This window comes from Astatotilapia calliptera, chromosome 16 (genome assembly GCF_964374335.1).
Source record: "Astatotilapia calliptera chromosome 16, fAstCal68.1, whole genome shotgun sequence".
Lineage (NCBI taxonomy): Eukaryota > Metazoa > Chordata > Actinopteri > Cichliformes > Cichlidae > Astatotilapia > Astatotilapia calliptera.
In genome coordinates this window covers 37,564,669-37,580,150 of record NC_137437.1, presented here as the reverse complement: position 1 = coordinate 37,580,150, position 15,482 = coordinate 37,564,669, and the positions used below count along the sequence as shown (strand labels likewise).

Below are 15,482 nucleotides of genomic sequence, written 5' to 3'. Positions count from 1 at the left end.
AGTCAGTGTTGCCAACTTAGCGACTTTGTCGCTATATTTAGCGGGTTTTCAGGCCCCTTAGCGACTTTTTTTCTAAAAAGCGACTAGCGACAAATCTGGCAACTTTTTCTGGTGTTATTGGAGACTTATTTATGACAACTTTTTGACGTGAAAGGGCGTGTTGCTCTTACTCTCAACAAGCAGCAGGTGCTGCCGTGGGCACCTCACCCGTGCTAAAGCGCTCACGGGCGGAGGATAGTCCTCCCCCAGCTGCAGGAGATGTTCACACCTATGCGTCCAAACTGCAAATGAATCGCGCATGAGCGAAGCCGCTGCTTCCTCACTGACTGTAACGCAGTTCTTCTTTTACTGTTATGCTGTTTTGTGGATCACAAGGTTTAAAACTACTTATAAACACACATACACACACACACATAAAGTAACTCCACCAGAGCGCCTATTTCGGGTCACTTTTGCCGGTCGAAGCCCGGATAAAGGAACAGGGTTGGAATTGTGATATTAAAAAAAATTGCTAAAAGAAATTTAATTTGTAGTTCTAAATAAATTCTAAATGCATTTAGGACGTTTTTTGCTCACTTTGTGTCTCTTCCATGATGTTATTTCTCTCTCCAACAGCGTAGGTTACAATTATATTAGCATGACCAATTATGCAAATTAGGTGATGACGTCTTTTAGCAACCTCTAGGGACTTTTAGGACAGCCAATAGCGATTTTCCTTGCTGAGGAGTTGACATGACCAGTCATGACCAGTTTGAAACTGTGGCGGGCAGAGCGGCCCAAGCGTTTCAAAGTAGCGGACACACAGAAAGAAGAAACATGAAAACATGGCAGAGCCAGTCGTCTACGCTACAGCTGAAGAGGATGAACAGCATTTTCCTCATATACAAAGAATGTTTCTCTTAAAAGCAGCACAAAAGAACAGCTATGTCTTCAGCGTCGGTGTCTTCAGTGAGAGCCAAAACAAACTAACTTTTCAGCGTGAAAAAAACTCAGCTCGTGTAACCTGAGGAAACGGTAAGTTTTCTCTAAATATCTTTTTAGCTGTGGTTAGCTGGATGTCAGTCTTATGTTACAGCAGCTGTGTCGAGCTCAAGCTGCGAGTCATATTTTCGGCGCTACGTTGTAGAGAGACAAGTTTGTGGGTGTTTTGTGCAGCTTCAGCTGTCTTTTTAACTGCTCACTGGTCAGCTAGCGTGAGCTATAAGCTAACAGCTAGCCTGTTTAATGACGCTAGAGTTCCACGCACATGCAAACAGCTCGTCTCTACTGCTTTAACTGTTAAAACAGAAGGCAATACTGCAGCTGACAGGGTTTATTATGTGAAGCAGCAGCTTGTTTAGTTTAAACAGTCTGCATTAAGCTGGGCAAACACTGTGCGATTTTTTCCCGTCGCATTATTCAGCTCCTGCTCAAACTGTACAATTGAATTGCAGGGGTTAGAAGTTCATAGGTCACGATGTAGGGTCTCACACGGCCTGATGCTCTGATGCGACCTGAGTGCTCAAACTGTGCGTCCATAACATGAAGCTTATCATACAAAATCTGTCTCTCGCTCTCCCTCTCTCCGTCTTACAGACACACACACACACACACACACACCACTGTCAACTTTGCTAAATTACTAATGAAAAACATTGACCAGGCAATTGTGATTGAGCAGCAATGTCCATCCAACTCTTTTCATGGTTGTTGTAGTCGTCACAATTTTGTGAGGTCACATTGAAAAGCCTTGGATACGGAAGCGTAGAGCTGCCACCCAGCCAAAAGAAAAATAGAAAAGTATATTGTTCTAACAATATACCTTTCACGTTTGAACAATATAATATCACGTTATTACAAAATACATAATTATCACGTTCGTACAATATAAATATTATATAGGCTACATCGCAGCTCCAGTCACGCTTCCATCACCGTCTTTCGTCTTTTCCCAGAGTAACAGCCAAACAGGAGGATCTATTGGCTAGCACTGCTTAGCCTTGCACGCATTCTTATTTTAAACTTAATCTGGAATTCATTGCAAACTGTTTGTGCGGGATATGAATGACAGGATTTTGTTTTTCAACAAGAGTTAGTAAAAAACATCTCCAAAAATTAATATAAAGTTTACAGCATATCTTGTCACTGGAAATTGTTTGCACTGTTTATATGTTTATATTATTTACTGTAGGTATTGGTGAAAAAAAGCTTTATGTTGTGAAAAACTGAAATCTGGAAAAAATTTTGTTGATGTTTTTACATATATTCCTGTTGAAAATACTAAAATTTGTATATTTATTTTTGTTTGTCTGATAGCATTTATTTATAAAATAAATCAGACATTTCAAACAGTTACTCGCTACTTGAGTAGTTTTTTCACCAAGTACTTTTTTACTCTTGAGTAACATTTTTGAAGACTACTTTTCACTTTTACTTGAGTAATAATATTTTAAAGTAATGCTACTCTTACTTAAGTACAATTTTTGGACACTCGACCCACCTCTGGGTATATGTCACCTTGTTGCTTTGTCTTTAAGTGGTCATGTGATTGGCTTACCACGACTACTTTATTCTTCCTCAGTCAAACAGCAGCACTCGTGCGATTGTTTTGCACCCTAAGCTGCAGGTGTTGTGAGAAAAAGTGATCATCAGGCAGAAAGTGATTGCTGTCAGCGGGAACGTGCGGAGCTGCTGAAAGCTGTAGCGCCCACATTACTTACAGCTATTTCCATGCAACTGATATAAGATGTGGTCAACTGAACACAGCTTCAACCGTCTGTTTGTTGAAAAATAGTAACGCCACCGCATTTTCTTGTTAGTAACGGTAACTGTGTTACGATAGAAATAGTAATTAGTTAGATTAGTCGTTACTGAAAAAATTAACGGCGTTACTTGTAATCACATGCCATTATTCCCATCACTGCCTAAGTCTCCACCTTATCATAGGACTTAGTGTCCCTTCACCTGGAAGCTTCTACACTGTCTACACGTCTAAATTCTTAGGCTTTTATGCACTATTATACCTGAGAGACTGCTTCTCATTCACATGGTCACACAGAGGATCACAGCTGGAGACACAAGCTTCACTGCAGGATCTGTACTCTGTCATATTTCAAGAAATAATTGCCAACAAACACAACATCAGCAAACATCCAATCACAGAGTGACCTGTCAATGACAGACCCACACTAAAGATCCTGGTTTTAAAAACTGAAACACAAACTTCCAATGGGGGAGACACCAGTTGAGGGTGACCCTGTGGGTAGGGCTTAGAGACTAGGTGAGATCACTCACCTGCTTGTGGACCCTGCTGAGCTGCTCCAAGTTATTTTCTAAGAAGACGATCCTCTGTCTCTGAGCCAAACTGCCACCAGCCTCATCGCTGTCATTCTCTGAACTCTGATCATGACAATAACACATGAGACTTTATCACTGGACGGACACACACACACACACACACACACTGATCCCTAAAACTCCTCACAAAATGGACTGAGGCAGATCAGTTAGGTTAACATCAGTGGAAATGCAATGTCGCAATGGTACTCTTTAAACTTTATTAAATTTGAATGTAAATAAGCTGGAAAATGATAAATGAGCTTATTGTAAACCTGGAGCAGCGACACCATTCAAAGCAGGAAGTGACATCAGCAATTGTGTGACGAATCAAAGCTCTGCTGCTCTGAATCTCAAAGTAAAGCTACTTTTTATTCTTACATTCTTGATTCGAGCTCCGATGTCGTCGATGAAGAGTTTGCGAAGGTCGTTGAGCATCTGCAGCTCTTTGGCCTGTTGGAGGAAACAGAGACTCAGCTGGTCTCACATCAGCAGTAAGACATTTTGGACTTTATCATTTTGCTTCTGTACATCATCACAGAGGAAACCAAGAATCCAGCATGTGACTGAAGAGTAGACTTTCAGACGTTTAACAAAAGTATACCCAGGAACTAAACACTACTCACCCTGTCCACAGCAGCACCATTTGTGGTGAGGTCTGTGTGGTGATCTTTGCCGGGCCTCCTGAAATCACTCTCTTTCATTTTGTCCACATTGATTGTGACTTTTGGATCTACACCTGACTTCAAGCTACTTCATGTCCTTTCTGTAAACGGACTAAACGCCGTAACTGATGGGACCGAGCACTGACATGTCATCTGGAAACCACAATGTGGTTGGTGCTGGATCTGACTGTACAGTCATGTGTAAACAGTCTAAACAGCAGCGAGCTCAGGACACACCCCTGAGGTGTGCTGACTGAGATGGTTTTTCATCTGTGGCTGCCATTTTGAATTCAATATCCTGCTCCTCACATACAAGGTCTTAAATAATCAGGCCCCATCTTATCTTAATGACCTTGTAGTACCATATCACCCTATTAGAGCACTTCGCTCTCACACTGCAGGCCTACTTGTTGTTCCTAGAGTATTTAAAAGTAGAATGGGAGGCAGAGCCTTCAGTTTTCAGGCTCCTCTTCTGTGGAACCAGCTTCCAGTTTGGATTCAGGAGACAGACACTATCTTACTTTCAAGATTAGGCTTCAGTCAATTCAATTCAGGATGTAGAACTCATGACTGTGAAAAGTCTCCCATTCTATTCACCTTCTCAGTTTTTGGAGTTTTTTGTCATAGCAACCTACATAGCACCGCATGCTAATGCTAACAACGCACTGAAGGAGCTACACATCAGCTCGCTTCAGAATAGGCACCTGGAAGGTTTTTAGGTAGTGGCTGGGGATTTTAACCACTTAAACCTGACAGACATCTTACCAAGGTTTTATCAGCATGTCACCATACCGACACGGGGAAATAACACGCTGGACCATGTTTATACCAACATGCGAGATGCATACAGAGCAGTACCCCGCCCCACCTCAGCCTCTCAGACCACATCTGTATTATGCTGGTCTCTGCCTACCATCCCCCACTACGACGCTCCAAACCACACTAAAAACCATCACTGTGTGCCCCAGTGACGGTGACTCTGCACAGGGTGGGGCCACTTGCCCCTCCCTTCCTTCCCTCCCCATCTCCGGCTGCCTCCCTCTTCCCGCTCCACCACAATCACCCACACATGCAAGGCCTTTGGGTAAAGGTGTGTCACCAGGGGTCAGGGGAGGCATCCCCCCCCCCGTCCCCTTCTGGCCGCCTGTGCTTTAATTTTATCTCACAACTTAGACATTCACATTACTCACACTCTCATAACACATACATATAGGACCTTGGGGGCGGGCACGCTACACGGCATCCAGAAGACCAGCAGGGTGTACAACCTCACCCCTGGCGTCGTTGCCCACCTCTCAATCTGCCCCCCCATTCTCTGTTGCCTGTAGGAGCGGGGGGGGGCTAGGAGGAGGAGTTGGCTGTCCGACTGCGGTCTGGAGTGTGGGGCCTCCCTGCTGCTGCGGAGTCGGGGCGGTCTGCCTCCCCCCACCGCAGGGAAAAGGGTAACACCACCTGGGTCTGGGTGCAGTTTCCCCCTCCAGGGGCAAGGGTACCTAGACCCGGGGCTTAGAGTACGCTTGGGGAGTGTGATCGTGTGTACAGCGTCTCTTTATGTCTGTCTCCACGTTGGTTGAGTGTGGAGTAAGTGCATATGAGAGCATGAGGGTGGGGATGGATGTTTGTGTCTGTGTGTGCCTGTATGTCTGTGTCTATATGTCAGGTTGGGTATCAGACGCCATCTCTCTGGGGACATCTCAGGCCCTCCAAGGTATGGAGGCCTATCTCCCCCCACCACTCCCCCTGCCAGTGGCAGACGCCCTCAGACATCGGTGCGTTGGTGGTTCTTTGTGTCCGGGGATGGGCGTCCAGGTACACACCGGCTCACTCCTTGGTGGCTGCTTGTCGGGGCCTGGGGCTCGCTCGGGCCCCTTCGGGGGTGGGGTGCCCTCGGCCTCTCGGCTGGGGCTCGGTCACTTTGGCGCAGCTGGCTGCCGGCGGAGCTCACGGGCACGTCACTGCAACCCCCTCTGGCTTCTGCTCCGTGGCTGCTGAGTGAGCCCTCATCTGGGACTCTCCTCAGCTCTTTCTGGGACAGTGGCGCGGCTGCCCCTCTGTTGGTCTTCCTTGGTCTCTTGTGTTCTGGGGGCCTCTGGATGTCTGGAGCCTGGATCTCCTCCATACCTGCTTTATGCCCTGGAGGACGGGGCTGTGGCCCCCCACACCGTCTAGCAGATCATTACATGAAGGAACCTGTTAAATACAAGCGCGTCCATGCTCACAGGTGTACACACGGGTGATCACACCCACAAACTACACCCTTTTTGGCTCCTACCTCAAAGCACACTGTGCGCTGTCGATCTTACGTGCTGCACAATAATGTTTAATATTTACTGTTATATTCACATAGATCATCATGATGTTGTTTATTATGTTGCTCTCTTTTTTTGCTTGTTTTCTCTTTTTTCTTTCTCAACAGGTGATCCAGGTGATTGTATTTTTTGTCTGTTTTTTTTGTTGGTTTTTGTTTTTTGCCCTTTATCACCGTTCATCTTCCCCGCTGTTTTTTTTCCCCTCTTTCTTTCTCCCTTTTCTTTTCCCCAGTCAAGTCTGTCCCAAGTGTAGCAAGTGAAAATAAAATAAAATAAACAATAAAAGCAAAGGTAAATCAAATAGACCAACACGGCAAGGCTGGGATGGTCAATCTGGTAAAGTAAATCCGTTGGGCATCTTTCTTTGCCTTTAGACAATAATTCTGATGGCAAAAGAGCCAAACGGGACAGGCGGGAAAGAAAACAAAGAAGAAGTCCATGCCCTGCTGAAAGCCGCCTTCAGGTCTGGTGACGCACAGGAACTCAGGAGGGCTAGAAGAGAAATGACTGCAGGCGTCACGAGAGCCAAAGCCACATACACACAGGAGATAGACTGTTATTTTTCTTCCCAGGATCCACGCAGTATGTGGAGGGGTAAGTGCATCACTGACTACAAAACTAGGGATACACAATGCCCCAGGGATCCTTCTCTGCCTGAGGCTCTCGACCAGTTCTGCGCCCGCTTTGAGGATCCTAACACTAAGTGAGTGTGCTAAGTCCCCTCCTGTTCACACTGCTCACCCAACCATCCAGGCTGTCATATTGTAAGGTTTGCAGCTGTGGTTGGTTGCATCACCAACAATGATGAGACCGGCTACAGGAAGGAGGTGGAACACTTAGAGGACTGGTGCAGGAAAAACAATCTCTGCTTAAATGAGAAGAAGATGAAGGAGATGACTGTGGACTTGAGGAGGGGAAGACACACACACACACACACACACACACACACACACACACCCCTGCACGTCGGAGGATCTGCAGTCGAAGTAGTACCCAGCTACAAGTACCTGGGTATGTACCTAGATAGCAACCTCATTTGGAAAAACACTTCCAGCCTGATCAGGAAGGCTCACCAGAGGCTCTACTTCCTGAGGCGGCTGAGATGTGCGAGACTTGAGAGCTCAGTCCTCATCTCCTTTTACAGATGTGCGGTGGAGAATGTTCTGTGCTCTGGCATCAACGTGTGGCACAGAAACTGCACTGAGGCAGAGAGGAAAGCTCTACACAGGGTGGACAGCCTTCGTCACGTCGCTGTGACGTAATCGGACTACAAATGCGTCCTCAGGAGGATGCAGCCCGTGAATTTGGACACAACCTATGTGTTAACAGACCTCTCTGCACTGAATCATATCTGTTATTAATCTCTGTCTCTCTTCCACAGCATGTCTTTATCCTGTTTTCCTTCTCTCACCCCAACCAGTCGCAGCAGATGGCCCCGCCCCTCCCTCAGCCTGGTTCTGTCGGAGGTTTCTTCCTGTTAAAAGTTTTTCCTTCCCACTGTCACCAAAGTGTTTGCTCATAGGGGGTCATATGATTGTTGGGGTTTTCTCTGTATGTATTATTGTGGGGTCTACCTTACAATATAAAGCGCCTTGAGGCGACTGTTGTTGTGATTTGGGGCTGTATAAATAAAGCTGAATTGAATTTTGTCAGGAAGCTGAGAACCCAGTTGCAGGTTGCAGTGTCCACACCTGGAAGCATCAGTGTCTCCACCAGCTGGTGTGGGATGATTGTGTTAAAAGTGGTTGAAGTCAGTGACTGTGGTGTTTTCCTCTCCAGGTGTGACAGCATAAGGTGGTGGGTGGTGGAGATGGATAGACTGGTTCTGTATGCAAATTGAAGGGTATCTGGGTTTATTGGGAGAATGTCCTTGATGTGCTACAAAAACAGCTGCTCAAAGCATTTACTCACAATTGGTTTGAGGGCCACAGGCCTAAAGTTATTTAAGCAGTTAAGTTATTGATTGCATGCATCAAGAAGACTGCAGAGTCCTGGCCTGACGAGGTGGCTCTTCTATGTTGTGCCATCCGCTTCACCAGAGGTTTTTTGGTTTCTCCGATTTATAAATCCTGGCAATCCCCCTGCACTTAACAGCGTACACTCTGTTACTCTGTTTGTGTCGGGGGACCCGATCCTTGGGGTGGACCAATTTCTGGCGCAACATGTTTTGGGGCTTGAAAGCCCCAGAGAACCGGTGTTTAGGAAAAATGCGCCTCAACTGTACTGATACTCCTGACACGTACATGATCACTACAGGTTTTCTGTTAGGCAGCGGTTGTCCTTCTCTCTTGGATCAGCTGGAGCTTTCTTTTGGCGCCTTCCCAGCTTTGACAAAAGTCCAGCTGGGATAACCACATTTACTCAGGGCCTTCTTGATGTTCTTCTGCCTCCCTGGCCGCTGTGTCTGTGGGGATGGTGTTTGCTCTGTGTTGTAGCGTCCTGATGACGAAATGAAATTGAAAAATTGAATTGGAGGCCCTTAACTGAAGAGCTTATTTGCAGACTTTCAGGAGTAATCCTTTATACAGCGCCAAATCACAACAACAGTCGCCTCAAGGCGCTTTATCTTGTAATGTAGACCTACAATAATACATAAAGAGAAGATAAACAGAATCAACTTTTATGGATTTCCTTATCTGGATGATTGAGCACACATTTCAACAGTTCATATAAAATTTTAGTTGAATTGAAAATCTGCACTTCAGTCATAGATTGATGTAACACCCACTGTGGTGCTGCACAGAAGCACTTCTGGACCCTGAGCATCTATGCCAGTGAAAATACAATCTCATACCACTGTCTCCTCCAAACCCTTCAGGTCTTCTTTGGCTTGTTCTCTCTTCTCGTTCACAAACCTGAAGACACAAGCAGAGTTTAGCATGACCCACCTGAACTCCGTTTACACCCACTGCCTGTTAATGTGAGTTCACTAATTGGTCAGAGAAACGGTAGGTGGAAGCAGAAGGAGGCAACATGATGCAATGATGTCATCTGAGCGGCGCAGGAGTTTAAATGAGAAAAATAACATGATAAATAAATATATGATTTCTGTCTGACACACTTAGACGTCACAGATTATATCGTGAACTGAATGTGGACACAACCATGTCTGATGGCACTAAAACCTCAATCACGATGTTTGAGGCGACTGCAAGAACAGAGGGACAAACGTACATGAGCTTTTGAAGCTTCTGGTCTTTGTTCTGATCCTCTGCTCTCAGTTTGTCCAAGTCAGACTGAAGCTTCCTGTTTTCCAGCTGCAGAGCCTGATTCACGCTGAAAGAAACAAAGAAGCTGGAAACAGCCGGCTCGACACTCTGACAAAACACATGCTTGAAGCAAAAATCTGACCAATAACAAATCTCTTTAAAATGAACGATGTGACTGAACCCAGAACAGCTGAGAAGAGTCTGAGAGCAGCTCAATCACTCAGTAATTAGTAATATCAATAATCAATCAATAATAATCAATAACTCACTCTTTGAGTCGGTCGACGTCTCTGTGTTTCTGATCGATCTCATCTCGGAGTCGACTCAGCTGTTTGTGATGAACCTCCCGGTGGTTCTCCATCTGTTCCTCCAGCGTTCTCTATAGAACACACAGTGACACTTCCATCACCTCTATCACTGATTTAGCTTTGACAGACTGTTGATTGTTACTTTGCTCACAGTGACGTCACGCCATGTTTACCTTCATCTCCACAACATCCTTCAGCTGGCTCATGTGTTCTTTCTCTTTGTCCATCACTGTCAGCTCGTGCATTTGACCTGCTCACACACAAACACAGAGTCTCTTATTGTTTCTACCTGTTCACCTGTGATGGATTTTTAAAAATTAGCCAATCAGAGTTTACTGTTTCCTGTAACCATGGCAGTATTACCTTGAGCGCGGAGCTTGGCGACCTCCTCCATCAGAGCATCCTGACTCTCCTCCAGCTGCCTCTTCTTCTGCTCCACCTTCTGGAGGTCATCGGTGAGAGACCCCAGCTTTGCCCGGAGCTGCACAAGCAGACACACAAACAAACAGCACAGGTGAATTTATCATCACACCTGTTCAGACAGGCTGTGTGTGTGTGTGTGTGTGTGTGTGTGTGTGTGTGTGTGTGTGTGTGTGTGTGTGTGTGTGTGTCTCAGTTTGTATTTGTCTCACCTGCGACACGAGCAGCTGGCACGTGCTCAGCTCCTTCTCATTCACCTTCATCTTGCAGGTGTTTTCTGTCAGGTTGACCTCCAACTGTTTGCTGCGGTTCACCAGAGATTTGACTTCAGACTTCATCTTACTGATGTAGAGTCGGGCAGAGGTGAACTCTTCCTCCATCACTCCACTCACTTCAGTCATCTGAAGAGACAGAATCAGAGTTTGTTTTCAGACACATGAAAAGTAGAAGTAGATGAGAAGAAGAACTAGTTTGAGGCTCACAGCTTTGAGCTCGGTGGTTCCGAGAACACTGCCGATCTCACTGAGGTCTCTGAGCAGCAAAGTGACGATCTCCGCTGACCTCCTCTTATGATGAGAGCTGAGCTCCTGCAGGGAGGACAGCTCCCTCTGAACAGCCTCCAGACTGACCTGGAAACACAGCAGGTTCATTACACATCCATCCATCCAAACATCCATCCAATCCAAACATCAATCCATCCATCCTTCCAAAAATCCATCCATGCATCCAAAAATCCATCCATGCATCCTTCCAAAAATCCATCCATGCATCCAAACATCCATCCACCCCCATCCATCCAAAAATCCATCCATCCAAAAATCCATCCATCCATCCAAACATTCAAAAATCCATCCATCCAAAAATCCATCCATCCAAACATCCAAAAATCCATCCATTCATTCAAAAATCCAAAAATCCATCCATCCAAAAATCCATCCATCCATCCAAAAATCCATCCATGCATCCATCCATGCATCCTTCCAAAAATCCATCCATGCATCCATCCATGCATCCTTCCAAAAATCCATCCATGCATCCAAAAATCCATCCATCCATCCATCCATCCAAAAATCCATCCATGCATCCATCCATGCATCCTTCCAAAAATCCATCCATGCATCCTTCCAAAAATCCATCCATGCATCCAAACATCCATCCACCCCCATCAATCCAAAAATCCATCCATCCAAAAATCCATCCATCCATCCAAACATCCAAAAATCCATCCATCCAAAAATCCATCCATTCATTCAAACATCCAAAAATCCATCCATCCATCAAAACATCAATTCATCCATCTATCCAAAAATCCATCCATCCAAAAATCCATCCATCCAAAAATCCATCCATGCATCCAAACATCCATCCACCCCCATCCATCCAAAAATCCATCCATCCAAAAATCCATCCATCCATCCAAACATCCAAAAATCCATCCATCCAAAAATCCATCCATTCATTCAAACATCCAAAAATCCATCCATCCATCAAAACATCAATTCATCCATCTATCCAAAAATCCATCCATCCAAAAATCCATCCATCCAAAAATCCATCCATGCATCCAAACATCCATCCACCCCCATCCATCCAAAAATCCATCCATCCAAAAATCCATCCATGCATCCATTCAAACATCCATCCATCCCTCTGACTGTGGACTCACAGTTTTGTGAGCAAGCTCGTCGTTCAGCTGTTCATTGCAGCGGTTCTTATTCTCCACCTCCTGACTCTTGTGGTCATAGTTGACAGCCAGCTCCTCCAGCGCCTGCAACACCTCTTTCACCTCCTCTTTAGCTGAATCGCTTTCCCTCTGCAGGCGGGACAGCTCCTCCTGCAGCCGCTCATAGTCCTGGCGGATAGATGCCAGCAGCTGGTGGAGAGCTATTGATTAACCTGTGATCCATCGATCAGTGGATAGTATGGAATGTAACACTCAGGTGAGACTCACCTCATCCTGGTCGATCAGCTGCTGTTTGAGTTTCTCAGACATCTGACTCTGCTGGTTGATCTCATCATCCTAAACATCAATCAGACAGAGTTTAATGATTTAAACATGTCTTCCAGCTAGTTACCACAGCAGGCGTTAAGAAGACTGACTGTACAAAACCAGACAAGATCTGGCCCATTCATGCAACTTGTGACAACAGATAATTTCACACACTATCCAGAAGACACTGCGTGCTTTCCGGGGTTACTGCACATGCTGGAATTTTGGCGTGGACTGTCCATTGATCCCTTGGCATCACTTTTTAAAAAAGGTCTCATCTCTTAAGTCCTCCCTCCCCCCTGCTTTATATCCTCTCCCCATTCCTGAGTGCATTTCAACTTTCCACCAGTTTGAGCCTGTGTCACTTTTGACTCTTAAGCGGCTAGTTGCTCAAATGAATAACACCAATACTGTGCTTGACATTCTTCCATCTTGTTTAGCTAAGGACTGTTTTGATGTAATCGGACCTGGTATCCTATTTCTTATGAACTTTTCCTTGCTCTCAGGCTGTGTTCCTTTGTCCTTTAAGCATGCTGTAGTCCACCCGATTCTTAAAAAAAGAAATTCTGACTGTTATGACCTTTCAAACTATAGACCGATCTCTAAGCTTTCGTTCTTGTCCAAAATCCTGGAGAGACTAGTTCTCTCCCAGCTCCAGGCGTACTTGGACACGAACAATATTGCTGAGAAATTTCAATCTGCCTTTAAGCCATTGCATAGCACTGAAACAGCATTGGTTAGAGTTCTTAATGATATTCTTGTAATCACTGATACTGGACGCTCTATGGTCCTAGTTTTACTGGACCTCTCTTCGGCCTTTGATATGGTAGACCATAACATTTTATTACTAAGACTTGAGCACACTGTGGGTATTAGAGGCACTGCCCTCGACTGGTTTAAATCATACCTCGCTGATAGATCCTTATCAGTTCACTTAGGCACCTTCTCCTCTTCCTCCGCTCCGGTCTGTTGTGGTGTGCCTCAAGGATCAGTTTTAGGCCCTATTCTCTTCTCATTGTATTTGCTCCCTTTAGGTGCAATCTTTGAAAAATACAATATCGCCTTCCGCTGTTATGCCGATGACATACAGATTTATTTTGAACTTACTGACGACCTTGCTGTGTCCCTGCACTACTTTCAAGAATGCATGCGGGAGGTCAAAGAATGGTTCCTGAGTAATTCCCTCGTTTTAAATGATAAGAAGACTGAGATTGTGGTGTTCAACAGTAAAATCCCTCGTGCCCAACCCTGGGTTCCTTTGCTAGTTTTTCTTGTGACTATGTCAGTAACTTGGTTGTACTGCTGGATAGCTCGCTCAAGCTCGATAAGCAAGTGTCTGCTGTAGTGAGATCTAGCTTCCACCAACTGCGCCTTATCTCTAAGGCTAGGCATTATATTGCGCATGAGGACCTGGACAGAGGTGGGACCAAGTCATTGTTTTGCAAGTCTCAAGTAAGTCTCAAGTCTTTATCCTCAAGTCTCAAGTCAAGTCTCAAGTAATGTCAGGCAAGTCAGAGTCGAGTCTCAAGTCACTGGTGTAAAAGTCCGAGTCAAGTCACAAGTCTGAAACTTTGAATTTCAAGTCCTTTCGATTCTTTAAAAAAAAAATATGAAAAAATAATGTTGCAGTTATATGCTAAATGTAAATATTAGACCATGTAATTTTAAAATCTGTGTTTTTCTCAACACATGACAAAATAGTGAACTTAGAAAATATACACAAATTGTGAAATTGCACCTCTTTAAAATGCAGCTCAATTAAACCTAGCTCCAAGAATAATTTTCACCGACAGTTCTGAGATAAGCTGCATGTTATTCTTGGATGCGGTTGTAGGACCGGCTTTAAAATCGCATGACAAAAATATCATACACATTAAAAAAACTGTATCACCAACGTAGCCTGGACAACATTTGCTAGTTAGATGAAGTCAGCTATCTCATCGTAGCATATTTATATGCATATTTATAATTATACGGTTCTTGGAGTGAGTGCATACACTCATGAAGTTTAGTAACTTCAGGTCACTGCAACAAGCCCAGGTACAGTTTACCGCCGGATGGGTGCAGGACCTTGAAATGCACCGTGTAGAACGAAAGACCATCGTACGTATCATAAGTTTACCAGTCTCACAAATCGTCGTCATAAATACACATTCGTTAACCGTTTATTAATAGGACCTTTGAGCTCAATGGTAATTAATTAGCAGTGGAAATCATTTCTGGTAGCATCACAGAAATGTAGCAGTGACAATAATACTGTATGCTGTAATCGCACTGGGCAATTAGTGATACAAAACAACAGTTTTATCCTGTGAATAAAAGTATATGTTTTTGTCAATGTACCATAATAACAGAAGCGAAACGCAATATTGTGTCAGGACAATTCACTATTTATGCACAATAAATAAAGGAGCATAGCGCGACAATTTCTGTTCAGCGCCAGACTTGCTTGTAACCTATATCACCAATTATGTTATGAAAATGACGTATTAACTACTAAAAAACACTGACCTTCGTGTTAATGCTTGGAGCAGACTAACCTGTGAGCTGGAGGGTTCTGGGACGTTATAATTGGTCTTTGAATGGCTGCCATCCGTCGCCTCTTTGTTACTTCGGAAACATGGCTCGAACAATTTCTCTTCAACGACGTAATCCGATAACAACCGATCTCTTTACCCGTCGGCTTCCCGTGGCTGTCATGCGACCGGCTATTGCAGTTAATAATACAACAGCTTCTTGACATTTTTGTGTTTCTTTTTATCGCTGTATAACTGATTTTAATTGAAAGCCTGCGTGCGCTAGTACCGCTTGACCGCTTGCCACGAGTTCCCAGAATCCTTTGCGGTTCTACCCGTGAATGACGTCACATTTTCAATCTCTATATAATATGCATGTTAAATTTTATATTTGGGGTAAAATATCAAGTCTTTTCAAGTAAACCGGTTCAAGTCCAATTCAAGTCCCAAGTCATTGGTGTAAAAGTCCAAGTCAAGTCACAAGTCTTAGAACATTTTTTCAAGTCAAGTCTAAAGTCATAAAATTAATGACTCGAGTCTGACTCGAGTCCAAGTCATGTGACTCGAGTCCACACCTCTGGACCTGGAGAAGCTTATTCACGCTTTTGTGACCTCCAGGTTGGATTATTGTAACTCCTTGTACTACGGTCTTCCCTCTTCTCTTCTTCTTAGACTGCAAACAGTCCAAAATGCAGCAGCCCGCCTTTTAACAGGTACCAGGAAATTTTGCCATATTACCCCTGTCCTAGC

The 15,482-nt window shown here is 44.6% G+C and overlaps 1 protein-coding gene across 1 annotated transcript in view; it reads right to left on the bottom strand.

The window, feature by feature from the left end:
* LOC113018452 (kinesin heavy chain-like) overlaps positions 1-15,482 on the bottom strand; it is a 54,788-nt gene that overhangs the window by 12,725 nt on the left and 26,581 nt on the right. The window contains exons 13-23 of the mRNA XM_080290771.1: positions 12,178-12,246; positions 11,893-12,099; positions 10,709-10,855; positions 10,439-10,627; positions 10,170-10,287; positions 9,980-10,056; positions 9,768-9,877; positions 9,464-9,565; positions 9,084-9,144; positions 3,697-3,768; positions 3,274-3,378 (exon numbers count right to left, since the gene is read on the bottom strand). Coding sequence (XP_080146897.1) covers positions 3,274-3,378; positions 3,697-3,768; positions 9,084-9,144; positions 9,464-9,565; positions 9,768-9,877; positions 9,980-10,056; positions 10,170-10,287; positions 10,439-10,627; positions 10,709-10,855; positions 11,893-12,099; positions 12,178-12,246 — 1,257 coding nt within the window. The remainder of the gene's footprint in view (positions 1-3,273; positions 3,379-3,696; positions 3,769-9,083; positions 9,145-9,463; positions 9,566-9,767; positions 9,878-9,979; positions 10,057-10,169; positions 10,288-10,438; positions 10,628-10,708; positions 10,856-11,892; positions 12,100-12,177; positions 12,247-15,482) is intronic.